At 43.9% G+C, this 17157-nt stretch overlaps 1 protein-coding gene across 1 annotated transcript in view; it reads right to left on the bottom strand.

Annotated features, from left to right (window-relative positions):
- The window catches only part of ACO2 (aconitase 2), a 65265-nt gene that overhangs the window by 25058 nt on the left and 23050 nt on the right, over positions 1-17157 (bottom strand). Inside the window, exon 2 of the mRNA XM_004373903.2 lies at positions 2380-2516. Coding sequence (XP_004373960.1) covers positions 2380-2516 — 137 coding nt within the window. The remainder of the gene's footprint in view (positions 1-2379; positions 2517-17157) is intronic.

Raw genomic sequence — 17157 nt, 5'->3', positions numbered from 1 at the left:
TGCAGGACTTAGAATAAACAGGGAAAGAAATTTTTTTGTTTAATTTTACTAATAAAATGAATACCTAAAAAACTCTCAGTGCCTTAAAGAGCAGGTTTTTGTTGATTTTTTTAAAAAGACTAAATTGCAAATAATACTCCTTTGTCAAGTTATCTCAAAGCCCATCTCCTTCCACGCATGATGAAGAGCAGGTAGAGTGCTTTGCCGACTAAAGGAAAAGCCATCATTTTCTACTCAGCTTGGGTCGGAGAGCTCCAAGACTAAATAAAACATTGTTTCCTGGGGAAAAAGCATTTGAACAAAGTCCTGTGTTGATGGGGACAGTGGTTCTCACCCGTGACTGCACATTAGAATCAACTGGGAAACTTGAAAAATACCAATGCCTAGTCTCGCCCCCAGATTTAATCGGTCTGGAGTACTGCCTGGGTACTGGGAATTGAAAAAAATCTCCAGACGATTCTAATATGCAGGCAATACTAAGAACCACTGCTCTGGCGACTCAGCCCTGGTGGTGCAGTTGTTAAGCACTTGGCTGCTAATCAAAAGGTCAGTGGTTTGAACCCACCAGCCACTCCTCGAGAGAAAGATGTGGCAGTCGGCCTCCATAAAGATTACAGCCTTGGAAACCCTATGGGGCAGTTCTACTGTCTTACAGGGTCGCTATGAGTCAGAATCGACTCCGTGGCAGTGGCTTTGGTTTGGTTGGGCTCTGGCCACTGCTGCTCAAACTGTGATGAGCATGTGAGTCACCTGGGGATCCTGCCCAACTGCAGAGTCCGCCTCAATGGGCTAGGGGCAGGGCGTCAGATTCGCACTTCTAACCAGGTGATGTCGATGCTGCTGGTCCACAGACGAAACCACTCAAATCGGCATCTCCAAGAGTGGGGCCCTGGTAGTGGTAGTTTTAAAAGCTTCCCAGCTGATTTTAACGTGCAGCCTAGATGAAAATTACAAGACTACCCAGCACAAACACTGGGAGGCACTGGCAAGACAGACCTGGGTTTGAGTTTGCGCTCATCTACTTAGTAGATGGATGAGTTTACCTCAATCTGACACTCTCGTCTTATTTCCTGATCTACAAAATGGGGAGGGGGGTGTAACAACAACCTAAAGGCGGGGTGGTGAAGAACAGAAATACCGTATGTGAAATGCCTAGACCACAGCGGACACTGAGGTAGCTACTATTATTACAGCCATCCTTGACAAATGGTTCCTAGCGCCTTACTCTAACTAGGAGACACTAGCTGAGAGGCTGTTGCAGATAAGATTATGAGAGCCCTTTCCACATTAGTGATCATCTAGGGCTGGGAGCACTGGGGGAAATGGGAGTGACTTCTAATGGGTACAGAGTTTCTTTCTGGTATGATGAAATTGTTCTATAATTGATGGTAGTGATGCTTGCACAGTAGTGTGAATATACTAAAAACCACTGAATTATACACTTTAAATTGGTGAATTTTATGGTATATGAATTATATCTTCATGAAGTTATATTAAAAAAAGAAAAACAAAAAAACTGAAGTGAGGATACCAGTGAAGAGAAAGCAAAGGGGCAACAGAGGGGAGTGTGGGGCAGTGGCAAGAGCCCGGGGCAAGAGCACAGAGACCAGGTCCCACCACTCACTCACTGTGGGGCCTTGGGCATGTTGCTTTTCCAGCTGGGCCTGTTCCTTGGCTATAAACAGGTATACCCCTATCTTTCTCATCTCTGCACAGCCCTGTCTGCAGTCATTCAAGTTCTAGAAGCAAGGCTGGTTGGGTGTACTACCAACCTGCAGTGCCCTATCCTCCCGTGGAACCTTATTCATCCTTCTACTGCTAGCATCTGACCTAGGACCTGGCACCGAGGAGGTGCTCACTGAGGGTTTGTTGAGTGAATGAGAGAACAGCAGGGCAAAGACGACCGCCATTTTACCAGGTGAAGAAAGTGAGGCCCAGACAATGGACATGCTCTAGATCTCCACCTCTTCCAGGTCTCAGGCCTGGGCTCTCTCCTGTGCACTGAAGAGGAAATACAAATGTTTCTCCAGCCACTGGGCTTGACGGCTCCCACAGGGGGACCCGGGGTCAGCAGCCTGTCCTGGAAGTGTGGCTGGGAGGCTCAGGCAACAGCACCACAGAGAGTCTGAGACATCCCCTATGGCCCACACCCCCAGGCTCTTTATGACATGACTCTTCCTTAGCACAATGGCCAGAAGTTCCACCACCAATCCAGAATGTCTTTCCTTAGCAGGAACCTTCGTACCCTAAGTGCCTTGATCCTGCCACCATCACCAACCAACCCTCACCATCACTTCCCGTGCTGCCTGCCTCTAAAAGGGGCAGTAGCAGCTGAAGCACGCTTCAGTGGTCACCACAAGCTCCCACGTGCAGCCTTACCGTTTGCGAACAATGTTAATGTTCTTCTCTAGCAGGTCATAGCGGATGTACTCATTGGGCTCAAAGTGGCTCATGGCTACCTTGGCCCGTTGGCACAGGACTGAGGCCACATGGTACTGCCGCACACCCAGGGCTTTCTGCAAGAAGACAGACAACAGCAACTGTCAATGGAGTACTCAGGGTAGTCTACCCCCAAGAACAGCTCAGTACAGTGAAAAAAGCAAGGAATTAAAGTGTCAAGAGCTATTTAGTGACTGCAGCCTCGATTTCCTCATCTGAAGCACAGGGATGAACAGCAGCTACGAGGAACATAGCCTGGGGTAGGAGAAAGTGTAAGGGACTTATAGTCAGAATTGCTGAGATCAAAGTGAAGTTCCACCTCATAAGTTGTATCGATTTAAGCAAATCCTCTATCCTCTTAGCCTCAAAGGATATGGGCAAATGGGAAATAACCAGCTCTAGTGATTATACTCACTAGTGATAGTACAAGGTGCCCTGGTGGCGCAGTGGTTAAAGTGTTTGATGGCTAACCGAAAGGTTGGTGGTTCAAAACTACCAGCGGTTCTGTGGGAGAAAGATGTGGTAGTCTGCTTCCATAAACACTACAGCCTTGAAATCCTATGGCGTTGCTATGAGTCAGAATCGACTCAACGGCAGTAGGTTTGGTTGGCTTTTTCTTTTCAGTGATCATACAGGGCTACTGAGAAGGTTAAACAAGAACATAGATGAAAGTTCTCATTAAGCTGTAAAACCAAACCAAACCAAACCTGTTGCCATCGAGTCGATTCCGACTGACAGTGATCCTATAGGACAAAGTAAAACTGCCCCATAGGGTTTCCAAGGAGGAGCTGGTGGATTCGAAATACCGACCTTTTAGTTAGCAACTGAGCTCTTAATCACTGTGCCACCAGGGCTCCCACTGAGCTGTAAAGCACTACCTAAAAAAGAGGGCTTAGAACAGGTTCACTGAACCCCTGCTGAGAAATCTGCATTTCTAACAAGCTTCCAGCCAATGCCAATGATTCCACCCCAAATATTCTGAATCAGAATCTAACATTAAATGAATCAGTTTGAAGCCCTGCTAAAAAAACCAATTGCCAGCTAGTTGATTTCAACTCATGGGTGACCCCGTGTGTGTCAGAGTAGAACTGTGCTCCATAGGGTTTTCGATGGCTGATTTTTTGGAAGTAGATCCCCAGGCCTTTCTTACAAGGTGGCTCTGGGTGGACTCCTATGGCCAACCTTTTGGTTAGCAGCTGTGCATATTAATCGTTTCTATCACCCAAGGTCTTGAAAGCACTACCTAAATTGTAGGTATTTTTCTACCTACACCATAAGCCCCTTGAGGGTTGGGATCAAGCTTTATTTATCTCTGTATCTGAACTACCTGGCCATACTAGAAATTCAATAAATATTTGTTGAATAGACGGAAGAATGGATGAAGAAAACCTCATGCATGACCTTTGGATGTTCCTCAGACCCTCCTCCCTTCAAAAGGTGGTACCTAATTCCCCTCCCCTTGAACGTGTGGCAAACTTATTGACTTGCTTCTAATGGACAAAGTGTGGTGGAAGCGATGCTATGCGACTTCTGAGACTAGGTTATAAAAAGGACAGCTACTGCCTACTGCATGCCACTCTCTCTCTCTCTCTGATTGCTTTGGGGGAAGCAGCTGCCATACTGGTTGGACATTTAAGCAGCCTTGGGAGAAGCCCACCTAGAGAGGCACAGAGGGTTCATGCCCACAGCCAGCACCACCTCTCCAGGCATGTGTGTGCCACCTTGCACGTGAATACTCCAGCTCCAGTCTACACTCTCAGATAACTGCAGGCCGGACTGACATCTTGTCTACAACTTCTTGAGCAACCCTGAGCCACAACCACCCAGCCAAGCTGCTCTCAAATTCCTGGCCCACGAAACTGTGAGAGAGAAATGTTTGTCACTGTTTTTAGCCTCTGAGTTCTGGGGCAATTTGTTATGCAGCAATAGATGACTGCTTGATGGAGCCTGTATCGTTGTTGCTAGGTGCCATCGAGTCAGTTCCAACTCACAGTGACCATGTACAACAGAATGAAGCACCACAGTCCTGCACCATCTTCACAATCGTTGCTAAGTTTGAGCCCACTGTTGCAGCCACTGTGCCAATCCATATTATTGAGGGTCTTCCTCCTTCTCGCTGACCCTCTACTTTATCAAGCATGATGTCTTTCCCCAGGGACTGTTGCCCCCCAAAAACATGTTCAAAGTACGTGAGACAAAGTTTCACCATCCTTGCTTCTAAGAAGCACTCTGGCCGTACTTCTTCCAAGACAGATTTGTTTACTCTTCTAGCAGTCCATGGTATATTCAATATTCTTCACCAACACCATAATTCAAAGGCATCAATTCTTCTTCGGTCTTCCTTATTGTCCAGCTCTTGTATGCATATGAGGCGAATGAATATACCATGGCTTGGGTCAGGTTCACCTTAGTCCTCAAAGTGATATCCTTGCCTTTTTTTTTTTAACACTGTAAAGAAGTCTTTTGCATCAGATTTACCCAATGCAATACGTCGTTTGATTTCTTTTTTCTTTTTAATTTTGTTTTAGGTGAAAGTTTACAGTGCAAATTAATTTCTCATTCACAAATTTAAACACAAATTGTTTTTTGACATTGGTTGCAATCCCCACAATGTGTCAGCACTCTCCCCCTTTCCACCCAGGGTTCTCCATGTCCATTCATCCAGTTTTCCTGTCCCTTCCAGCCTTCTTGTCTTTGCTTTTGGGCAGGTGTTGCCCATTTGGTATACTTGATTGAACTAAGAAGCACACTCCTCACGTGTGTTATTGTTTGTTTTATAAGCCTGTCTAATCTTTGAGTGAAAGGTGGTTTGGAAGTGGCTTCAGTTCTGAGTTAGCAGGGTGCCTGGGGGCCATAGTCTCGGGGGTTCCTCCTGTCTCTGTCAGACCAGTAAGTCTGGTTTTTTTTGTGAATTTGAATTTTGTTTTACATTTTTCTCCTGCTCTGTCCAGAACCTTCTATTGTGATCTCTGTCAGAGTGGTCAGTGGTGGTAGCCAAGCACCATCTGGTTCTTCTGGGCTCAGGATGGTGGAGATTATGGTTCATGTGGTCCATTAGTCCTTTGGACTAATACTTTCCTTGTAATGTCATCTGATTTCTTGACTGCTGCTTCCATGGGCATTGACTGTGGATTCCAGTAAAATGAAATCTTTGACAACTTCAATATTTCCTCCGTTTATCACGATGTTGCTTATTGGTCCAGTTTTTGTTTTCTTTACACTAACGTGTAATCCATACTGAAGGTTGTAGTCTTTGATCTTCATCAGTAAGCGCTTCAAGTCCCCCTCACTTTCAGCAAGCAAGACTATGTCATCGGCACATCGCAGGTTGTTAATGAGTCTTATTTCAACTCTGATGCCACGTTCTTCTCCATATAGTCCAGCTTCTTAGACTATTTGCCCAGCATACAGAATGAATAAGTATGGTGAAAGGATACAACCCTGACACACACCTTTCCTGATTTTAAGCCATGCAGTATCCTCTTGTTCTGTCTGAACAACTGCCTCTTGGTTTACACACAGGTTCTTCATGAGCACAATTAAGTGTTCTGGAGTTCCCATTCTTCAGAATGTTATCCATAATTTGTTATGATCCACACAGTTGAATGCCTTTGCATAGTCAATAAAACACAGGTAAACATCTTTCTGGTATTCTCTGCTTTCTGCCAAGCTCCATCTGACATCAGCAATGATAGCCCTCATTCCACATCCTGTATTAGTTAATTTAAAACTTTGGATGTCAACCTTCACAGGGTACATTGTGACCAGGAAAGAATAAATGAATCCAAAGAAATGACAGAGGGACGGGGACAGCTGCTCCCCTTCTAGGAGTGATCCCTGCCTAGAGGGCCATACACTTAGGTAAAGGAAGAGGCAAAGCTCAAGCCACTGCCCCAGGTGCCCTTCTTTATGTCACCCGGATACTTAAACCCAAATCCCACCAACCTCAGCATCTGAACCCAATACAAGTCCACAGATCAGGTCACCCAGCAGTGGAAACAGTGCCTCTAACCACCCATCCACCTAATCCACCACTCAGGAGTGAGCTCCCCAGTGCAGACTTCAGACCCGCTGGCCCTCCAGTTTCAAATCCACATATCAAAATACTTTCAACAATGCCTGGTGCATAGAAAGAACATAATACATTTCAGCTTCAGCTAGGACCACCACCTCTACACTTCAGTGGAAGGGATCAGGTGCACAGGGTTGGAGTTCGAGAGACCTAGGTGCAAGTGTGAGTGATCGTGGACAATTTAAAAACACTAAGCATCCATTCCTCATAGAGCTACTGTGAGCATTAAGAGAGATTATATATAAAATACTTAGTATGGCATCTACTACTACCCCTGTGCATTTATAAGCATGAACACAGCCCCCTTAATTTTTCACATAAATGAGAAACTATAGAAGTTGTTCTGCAACTTGCTTTTTTCATTTACCAACATACCTTACAGACACCTTTCCAATGCCTATATACAGATATCTTTCTTTTTGTATATTAACAGCCCTGAGCCTCAGTTTCCTTATACGTTAAAATGAGTATAACAATACTAGTGTTTGGCCCAGTACACAAAACAATACAATGGAATTATAATTATAGTTTGAGGAAAAAGTAAAATCCCAAATTCCCAACAGCAGGGGAACAGTTAAGCAAACTATAAGGACAAAAGAATATGTTCACACAGAATACAACTTACGGGGGAGAGCATTTACTGAGCGCCTACTTCTCAGACAAGTACTCTGCTAGGCATTGTGCATACATTATACCATCTAGTCCTCGCTGCCACCCAGTGAAGTTGCTCCTATGAATATCCTATTTCCCAAGTGAGGAAACTGAGGCTTGCAGAGGCTGAGTGACCAAGGCCACACTGTAGCAAGTGGGACCAGAACCCAAGTTGGCTGACCCACTTGCCTGCTATGGCCCTGGGCAAGTCATTTGACCTCCCCAGACCTTAGTTTCCCCGTAGATAAAATGGAGAGAAACCTCATACTGTTAATTCTTAACCAGGATGCTTCCCAACTATGGGAAAATGTCTGTATCAGCACTATCCAAGGACTTTCTGTGAGGATGTCTGGTTCTAGATCAGCACTGTCCAATACAGTAGCCACTAGCCACGTGCAGCTACTGAGCACTTGAAATGTGTTGAGTATGACTGAGGAACAGGCAGACATGGGACAGCTCAGGTCTACGTATTAATGAGGATGGGAAGACAGTTTTTAGGAAGCCTAACAACGTGAATGTTCATAGTCATTTTTTCTGTCAAAGAGCTTACATATTTTTAAGTCTGGACACCCCTTGCCAGTAGTCCATCACCCCACATGACCGCTCAGTCCATTTCTGAATAATTTCTAAATATTCTCCCTCTCATTCAGTCATACTCTGTTTCCCTGCAGAGTCTACTGCCTGCTCTTCAGTTGGGGTCTACCCTCTTGGGGCCACATGCAATAAGCCCACCTCTCCCCAGCACAGGACAATGGTTCCCAGACCTCAGATCCAACAGAATCTCCTGACTCTACACATCTGCTAAAAAGATATACCCAGGCCCCACCCCAGGCCAATGACTCAGTCTCCCTCAAATATTTAAAGACAGCTATCTATCCTGTCTTCCGTAAGTCTCCTCATCCCCAAGCCAAGGTCAGCCCTGAGGTGTCTCAACGATCTCTTTACATGGCATGTTTCCAAATCCTACAACAGCCCGACCATGCCCGTGCTGAGGGCACTGGGATCCTCACCTCCTTTGTTCTAGGCTTTTATCAGCCTTATCACAGCCCACCTCACTGGTGACCCACAAGTCACTTCTAGACACCCTAATACCTCATCTACGGCTCCTGAGCCAGCTCCTCCCATGCAGTACTTGTGGACTTGGTTTCCTGAACCAAAATGCAGATGCTGCCTTAATCTCGAATGAACTTCATCATTAGCCCCAGGTGGTCCAGAGGAATCCTAGTTCAGTCATCCCATGTTCTGACAGGCCGGCCCTCCCAGTTTGTGTCAGACACAAATGCAATAACCATGGTTCCCACATGGCTCATCCGAGTCTCAACACACGTTAACCCATGCCAGGCCAGGCTCACCAGAACAGACTTTTGGTCAGGCCAACCATCACCGATCTATTTGATAATATTCTTTGGGTCCAGCTGTTTAATCAGCTATAACAGCCACCTAACTGAAATGTCACTAGGCCCTCATTTCTCCAGGTTGTTGTTAAGGACAGCCTGATTCTGTCAGATGCCTTGTAGAAATCAACATACTCTTTCATTTGTTTCCCTAATCTATCCATCTACTTATCTCAACAATAAATAATAAAAGAGGTTAGCTTGCTGTGGGACCTTGGGCAATTCACTAATTCCTCCAGGTTTCAGTTCTTCACATCATGAAATGGTGAAATCTCACTCTTGCTATCTACTTCAGAGCAGTACTGTGAAATGTCATACACGTAAACCATGAAGAGCACAACGATATTAATACGCTGACCCTGTAGACAGACTTCAAAAGCAAAGACACCATGTATCATTCACTCATGGACCACATATATCTCATTTGCAAAATAAAGACGAGGCTATGGCTGCCCCCTCCTACTCTGATAAAAATGCAAAGTCATTGTTCATTAAGCACCTGCTCTGTGCCAAGCACTCTCTGTGCCTAATTCTGAATTCTCGTAACAACGCTACAAGATAATTGTTATTCCTGTCTTACAGATGTGGAAGCTGAAGATCAGGGAGGGTAAGTCAGACGTCATATGCCTGGTAAGCAGTGAGTCCAGGATGCAAGCGTGAGTCTGTTTCGTCCTGAGACAGCACTTCCTCTGGATTCTGCTAGATTCTGGGCCATTGATTCTCTCTTATCTCACACAGCCCACCCTTTCCCACGTGGAGGCAGCACAGTTTAATAGCTAAGTTTGAAGACCTGTAGTCAGATCACCCAACCCAGCTCTACCACTTGCCTGCTGTGGTGCTGGGCAAGCATTTAACCTCCCCAGGCCTTAGTTTCTCCATAGATAAAATGGAGATAAACTTCACAGTGTTAATATCACATGAAATAATCTACCTAAAATTGCTGGCACAAAAAAAAAAAATACCCTCCTGGCACAGAGCTGCTCATATTGTAAGTGTTCAATATGTGTTATATTGTATTATTTTCCTCCATAGAGATGGATACAAAAAAGGGGTGGGGAAGCTCTGTTCCTTCTCTGGACACTTCCTGAAGCAACATGCTTGTTTTCCTTACTGCAAATACAGCTTTAAAGGCCCTTCTGGTTCACTGGCATTTTCCAGAAGGCTTAGGTCATCTGGGGCTTTTGCATTCCTGACCTCTTGTGATGTATTCCGGCTGCACCGTAGTATTCCTCCTCGGTTACTTGCCCTTCTGCCAACTCTTAAGTCATTCTAAAAATATAAGCTGATCTCTTTAGATGCCTGTCTCTTTCTTCTCTCCTTTAGATTATCTGCCATTTGTTAGAATTTACCTTAGAAAATCGCTCATCCCTCTGAAACCTCTTCTGCTTATGGATTCCCAGCAGGGGGAATCTCCTCCATCTGGTCTCTGTTTTAGAAGCTGCCTTCCTCAAGGATATAGAATATGCTTAACCTTCTTGGCAATACAAATTCTAAAGGGACCTGCCACAGGGCCTTCACACATGCTGTTTCGTCTGCTTGGAATGTTTTCTGCCCACTCACATTCCCAATCTGTCCTTTGTCTAAGTAACTCCAATTGAATCTTCAGCTCTAATTAATTTTCACTTTGTCATGGAATCCTTCTCTGATCTCCCAGTCCAGTTAGAGCCTCTGGTTATATATGTCCATTTCCTCTCTTCTGGACATTCATTCACGAGATGATGCCTGTCTTCAGTGGTTTGACAGCTCCGTGAGGGGAGGTACTGTGTCTGCTTATTCATTACTATATTCCAGGTCTCATACACAGGAAATGCTACATAAATTTCAGTGAAAGGAATGAATGATGCTTCTACTTCACTAAGCAGCTCTTCCTTACTGAGTAGGGTTAAATGTAGAGCAACTTCGGTTAACCTTGTGAGATCAAACAGTTAATGAAAAAAATGAATAATTTACCAGTGTCAGATGCTTTTGGTTACAGTGTAAACACAGTCAACATTTCTGAAAGACAATGAGGCAATACCTATTAAAATGTAAACTGTTTGTACCTTTTGACCAATTTTCCCTCTTCCAGGAAGCTATCTTATAAAAATACACAAATAAGCAGAGACAGACAAGGACACTCTCTGCAGCACCATTTTATTTTTTTAATTTTACTGTTGTACTTTAAGTGAAAGTTTACAACTCAAGTTAGTCTCTCACACAAAAATTTATACACACATTGTTATGTGACCCTAGTTGCTCTCTCTATACTGTGACAGCACACTCCTCCTTTCCACCCCTAATTTCCCCTGTCCATTCAACCAGCTCCTGACCCTCTCTGCCTGATCTCATCTCACCTTCGGACAGGAGCTGCCCATTTGGTCTCATGTATCTACCTGAGCTAAGCAGTACACTCTTCATGAGTATCATTTTATGTCCCATAGTCCAGTCTAATCTTTGTCTGAAGAGCTGGCCTTGGGAATGGTTTTAGTGCTGGGTTGACAGAGAGTCCGGGGGCCATGCTTTCCGGCATTTCTCCAGTCTCAGTCAGACCATTAAGTCTGGTCTTTTTACTAGAATTTGAGCTCTGTACCCCACTTTTCTCCTGTTTCATCAGGGACTCTCTGTTGTGTTCACTGTCAGTGCGGTCACTGGTGATAGCTGGGCACCATCAAGTTCTTCTGGTCTCAGGCTGATGCAGTCTCCGGTTTATGTGGCCCTTTCTGTCTCCTGGGCTAATACTTTTCCTTGTGACTTTGGTGTTCTTCATTCTCCTTTACTCCAGGTGGTCTGTGACCAATTGATGCATCTTAGATGGCCACTTGCTAGCTTTTAAGACCCCAGATGCCACTCACCAAAGTGGGATGCAGAACATTTTCTTAATAAACTTTGTTATAAGCCAACTGACCTAGATATCCCCTGAAAGCATGGTCCCCAGACGTCTGCCCCTGCTCTCTGTCCCTCAAAGTGTTTGGTTGTATTCAGGAAACTTCTTAGCTTTGGTTTAGTCCTGTTGTGCTGACTTGCCCTGTAGTGTGTGTGCAGCACCATTTTTAAGAGGACAACCCAGCTATCCGTGAACAGGGCACTGATTGAGACAACCATTTAAAAAGAATAAGACCTACTGTTGTTGGCAGGGAAAACCCTCCATGACACACTCAGTGAAAAAAAAAAACAAGTAGCAAAACAGTATCATGGCATAAGCCCATTTCTATAACATAATAAACCCGTTGCTGTCAAGTCGATTCCGACTCACAGTGGCCCTACAGAACAGAGTAGAACTGCCCCGTAGGGTTTCAAGGAGTGCCTGGTGGATCTGAACTGCCAACCTTTTGGTTAGCAGCCAAGCTCTTCACCACTGTGCCACCAGGACTCCTATAACATAATACTAATTCACAAATGTGAACATGCCTACACTATTCACAGCAATTATCTCTAGAGATTGGAATTATAGGCACTTTTACTTTCTATGCTAAGTATTCTGTAACTTTTAAATGTTACATGATGTATATGACATCCTTTTGTAATTAGGACAAAGAAAGAATGAACTAGGCACACAGGTACACAAAAACATGCTGACTGAATTATAGTAATTATAAATTAAACTTGTGATAGAATTATGGTTTAAATTTTCTTCTTGATTTTTCTACATTTCTACGATTTTCTACAAATAACTCAATATAATACTTTTTATAACTATAAAGAATGTAACCAACATTGGTTTTTAATTAAAAACTAAATGATCAGAACCAAAGATATAAATATTCTTGCAACTGCTTGCGGCAGAGTAAAAGAAAACTGGTTCAATCTTTTTGTAAAGCAGCTTGTCAACAGACAGCTTGTGGAACACCCATATCATTTGACCCACTTACTGTTATCAGAGATCTATCCTAAGAAAAAATCTAAATATGAAAATGTTATTATATGTATTGAGAAGTTCACTGCATTATTATTTATAATCACAAGGTTAGAGGTTTGAGTCTACCCAAAGGTACCTTGGAAGAAAAGCCTGGTGATCTAATTCCAAAAAATCAGCCATTGAAAACTTTATGGAACACAGTTCTACTCTGACACATGTGGGGTCGCCATGAGTCATAATCTAATTGATGGCAACTGGTTATTTTAAAATTGAAAGCAATTTAAATGTTCAACATGGTGACATACGGATGTATAATTTGGACCCATTAGAAATGGATGTATAATTTGGACCCAATAGGAATGTTGGTTTTATAGACTAAGTAGCAAAATAGACATCATGCTTGGTAAAGCCGAGGGGTCAGCAAAAAACAGAAAGACCCTCAATGAGATGAACTGACACAGTGGCTGCAACAATGGGCTCAAATATAGCAATGACTGTGAGGACAGTGCAGGACTGGGCACCGTTTTGTTCTGTTGTGTATGGGGTCACTGTAAGTCAGAACCAACTAGACAACACCTAACAACAGCATCAACATAAAAAATTGCCTGTGATAATATATGAAAAAGCAGGACATAAGTCATATACACACCGACTACAACGCTGCAAAACTAACAACCACTGGAAAAAAAACTGGAAGGAAATGCACCAAAAGTATTAAAAAAAAGCTTGAGTTAAGATAGAAAATTTTTTCTTCTTCTAATTCCCCAAATTTGTACCAAGGTGATACTGTGTGGCTAAAGAGTTTGACAGACAAGCTGTTTTCAGATGCTTTACAGAGTGCTGAAGTCCCCTACTGTTACTCTATTTTTGTCCTTGAGCCCCAGTTGTGCAAACCAGTGTTTGGAAAGGGCACCATGCTCAGACAGCCAAAGAGCCAGGTGTGCCTGCCCATGGGTCACTTTCCTGTGTGCGGTTCGGCGGAGTGTAACCCCCTGTGACAGGAGGCAGTGGGGGACAATGGGGAGAATTCAGGGATTGGGAGTCCAGAGATCTGGCTTCTGGTCTCAGCTTTGTCACTATGTACTTTGTACGAGGGATCTAGCCTTTCTGTGCCTCATTTTCCATTTCTATAAAATGGGTTATTGTTGTTAGGTATCGTCAAGTTGGTTCTGACTCACAGCGACCCCATGTACAACAGAACGAAACACTGCCTGGTCCTGAGTCATCCTCACAATCGTTGTTATGCTTCAGCCCACTGTTGCAGCCACAGTGTCCATCCATCTTGTTCAGGGTCTTCCTCTTTTTCACTGACCCTCTACTTTACCAAGCATGATGTCCTTCTCCAGAGACTGATCGCTCCTGGTAACATGTCCAAAGTATGCGAGACACAGTCTCACCATTCTTGCTTCTAAGGAGCATTCTGGTTGTATTTCTTCCAAGACAGATTTGTTCGTTCTGTTTGTATCAAAATTACCTGGGAGGCTTTATAAAAACTCAGATTCTAGGTCCTACCAACCCAAACCTCGCACTCAGAATCCCTGAAGTGGGGCCTAACAATTGGTAAAAGATTACCAGATTACTCCGATACATAGCCACATTTGGGAACCACAGGAGTAGATGTTCTCCAAAGTTCATTCCAGCTCAGACAGTCTATAAATACTCCTCCCCAGCAAGCAGGCTCTCAGATAAACCCACTTATTCACCCAAAGGCCCCAAGGAAAGTATGGTAATGTCAGAACGGATCTGTACCAAGGAAGAAAAGCCCCAGAGCGTGGACCCTTCTAGATTAATTATAGCCTTCACCTCCACTTGGAGCCCTAGCTGCACAGTAGTTAAGAGCTCGGCTGCTAACCAAAAGGTCAGCAGTGGGAACTCACCAGCCACTTCTTGGAAACCCTATGGGGCAGTTCTAACCTGTTCTATAGGGTTGCTATGAGTTGGAATCGACTCATCGGCAACAGATTTGATTTAGTTGGTCACCTCCACTTATGCACACAGGTGAGGAGGCAAGGACATATGAGTATGCACACACACAATGCAACCCAGCACGCTGTCACAGAAAGAAGCCTCCCGACCGATCAAATCGTTTACTCTTTCTTCACTTATAAAATAGAATAACCTGTCTAGTCAACCTCAGTTATTAATTCATTTAACCAGGAACACCTTCCTAGGTACCTGCCATGGATTGAATTGTGTCCGCCCAAAATATCTGTCAGCTTGGCTAGGTCATGATTCCCAGTATTGTATGATTGTCTACCATTTTGTCTTCTGATGTGACTTCCCTACCTGTTGTAAATCCTATCACTATGATGTAATGAGATGGATTAGCGGCAGTTATACAGATGAGATCTACAAGATTAGATAGTGTCTTAAACCAATCTCTTTTGAGATATAAAAGAGAGAAGTGAGCAGAGACACGGGGGGACCTCATACCACCAAGAAAGCAGCTTCGGGAGCAGAGCGCATCCTTTGGACCTGAGGTTCCTGCAATGAGATGCTCCCAGACCAAGGGAAGACTGATGACAAGGACCTTCCTCCAGAGCCGACAGAGAGAAAGCCTTCCCCTGGAGCTGATGCCCTGAATTTGAACTTCTAGCCTACTAGACTGTGAGAGAATAAATTTCTCTGTTAAAGCCATCCACTTGTGGTATTTCTGTTATAGCAGCACTAGATGACTAAGACAGTATCAAAGACTGTTACTATATTGCTTCCAAATGTTTTCAAGTTAAGTTCCATGAGCAAAACAGCACATTTTGGACATCACAGGGAAGTAAACAGACCAGGCTGCTGCTGGGAGGCAATTGGCAGGCTCAGTTAATGGGGGTGGGGGGGGTGCGGGGGATGGGGGGGTGTATCATTATCTCTGAATACCTGTGTCCCGTTTGCTACAGCACACCTGAGGAAAGCCTGTTGTTGCTGTTGCCTTCGAGTCAGCTAGACTCATGGCAATCTTACGTATAACAGAATGAAATTTTGCTTGGTCCTGTGTCATCTCCATTATCTTTGATATGTTTGAGCCTATTGTGGCTATTGTGTCAATCCACCTCATTGAGGGTTTTCCACTGACCCTATACTTTACCAAACATGATGTCCTTTTCTAGTGATTGGTCTTTCCTGATGACGTGTCCAAAGTAAGCAAGACAAAGTCTCTCCATCCTTGCTTCTAAGGAGAATTCCAGTTGTACTTCTTCTAAGACTAATTTGTTCTTCTGGCAGTCTACAGTACATTCAGTATTCCTTGCCAACACCACCATTCAAATGCACCAATTCTTCTTCTGTCTTCCTTTTTCATGGTCTAGGAAAGCCTACGGTACCATACTTGACTTTGAATACCACCATATGGTCCCTACTCTCAAAATCACAGTCTGGTAGGATAAAATAGACATGAAAACAAAAAGTGCTATAGTGTTCTAGTTGCTATTATACAAGTTAGGCAAAAGGTTTATGAAGGCATACAGATATGAGTGGTCAAGTTTACTCGTGGGAGAAGGAGAAAGAGGCTAAGACCTTCTCAGGGCTCAAACAAAACAGTATTTGAGTTCAAGCTGAAAAAAATTGGCTACAGATTCAAAAGCCAAACAACTTGCTCAAAATCACACTGGCATTTGTGGAGAGTCATCAGGCTCTCTGTTCAGCATTCCGTCCACCACACCAGAGGCTCCCAAACCTCTGTCCACCCACAGATGCCTGTCAAACAGGTGCCTGTCAAGGTGACTAAATGCTAATTAATAAAGGTAAGAGGTTCTCAGGAGTGGTGGTGGTGTCTCTCTCACCTTGCATGAAATTCCCAAAGAACCAAATGGAAGGCCAACAGTGCAACAGGCAAACAGGAAGCAAATGGATCTCACAGGTAAAGAAACAATGATTTCACTACTCTCATCAGGCCTTCTTGGCCCTCTGTTTCAAAAACAGACTACCAATCATTTATTCCATAAAAGCGGAATAACAAAAAATAAAAATAAGTAAGTTTTTTTTAGTAACACTTCTTCTACTTATCTCCCAAGGCTATCTTGAGGCTCAGCTGAGATAACGTATGGGAGCACCTGGTTTTCCTATGCTATAGTGGGTTATGTGGATGATATGGTATTTATTCACCCCACAGTCCTGCTACATGCCAGGCCCAGTGCCATCACCGTCATCACCTCTGCTGCCCCCTAACCCAGGGGAGAACAAAGAAGTAGCTCTCTCTGGTTTGGAGGCAGTGTGGCGCACAGCACTCAGGGGTTACCCTAGACTCTGGAATCCTCTTCTACACCCCAGGAAGCACAAACTTAAAAGAACTCAGCCTGCCAATAAAGGGAGTGTTTTCTTCAGCAATCAAAAGCATTAAAAAAAAAAAAAAAAAAAAAACCACTTTAGATCAAGAGAATGCTAATTATGAAAGCTACAAAGTTCCCTTGGTCATGAGGGAATGAGGACATCATTCAAAGTCCAGTGTATTCTCCTGAGGCCATGTCAGAGAGACACTCTTGGCAACATGCAAATACCGGCCACAGCATGCTCTACGCTAACAGGAACGTTAGAGCAGGGGCTCGCAAATTTTGATTGTGGGCACACACACACAAAATACATTTACGCTGTGATCCAGCCCAAAGGCACTGGGAGTGGTGTGTGTATGTAACCAAAACAAAAGTTTCTCTAATCATGATTACCTTACTATGTGCAATGCATTCTGATGTTTTTTAATTCTACATTATTTTTTCTATTGTAAAATACCCATTACATAATATTTGCCATTGCAGCCATTTTAATGTATTATTCAGGGA

The sequence above is a fragment of the Trichechus manatus genome, unplaced genomic scaffold, assembly GCF_000243295.1.
Source record: "Trichechus manatus latirostris isolate Lorelei unplaced genomic scaffold, TriManLat1.0 scaffold00027, whole genome shotgun sequence".
Lineage (NCBI taxonomy): Eukaryota > Metazoa > Chordata > Mammalia > Sirenia > Trichechidae > Trichechus > Trichechus manatus.
This window is presented reverse-complemented; position numbering and strand designations above follow the sequence as displayed.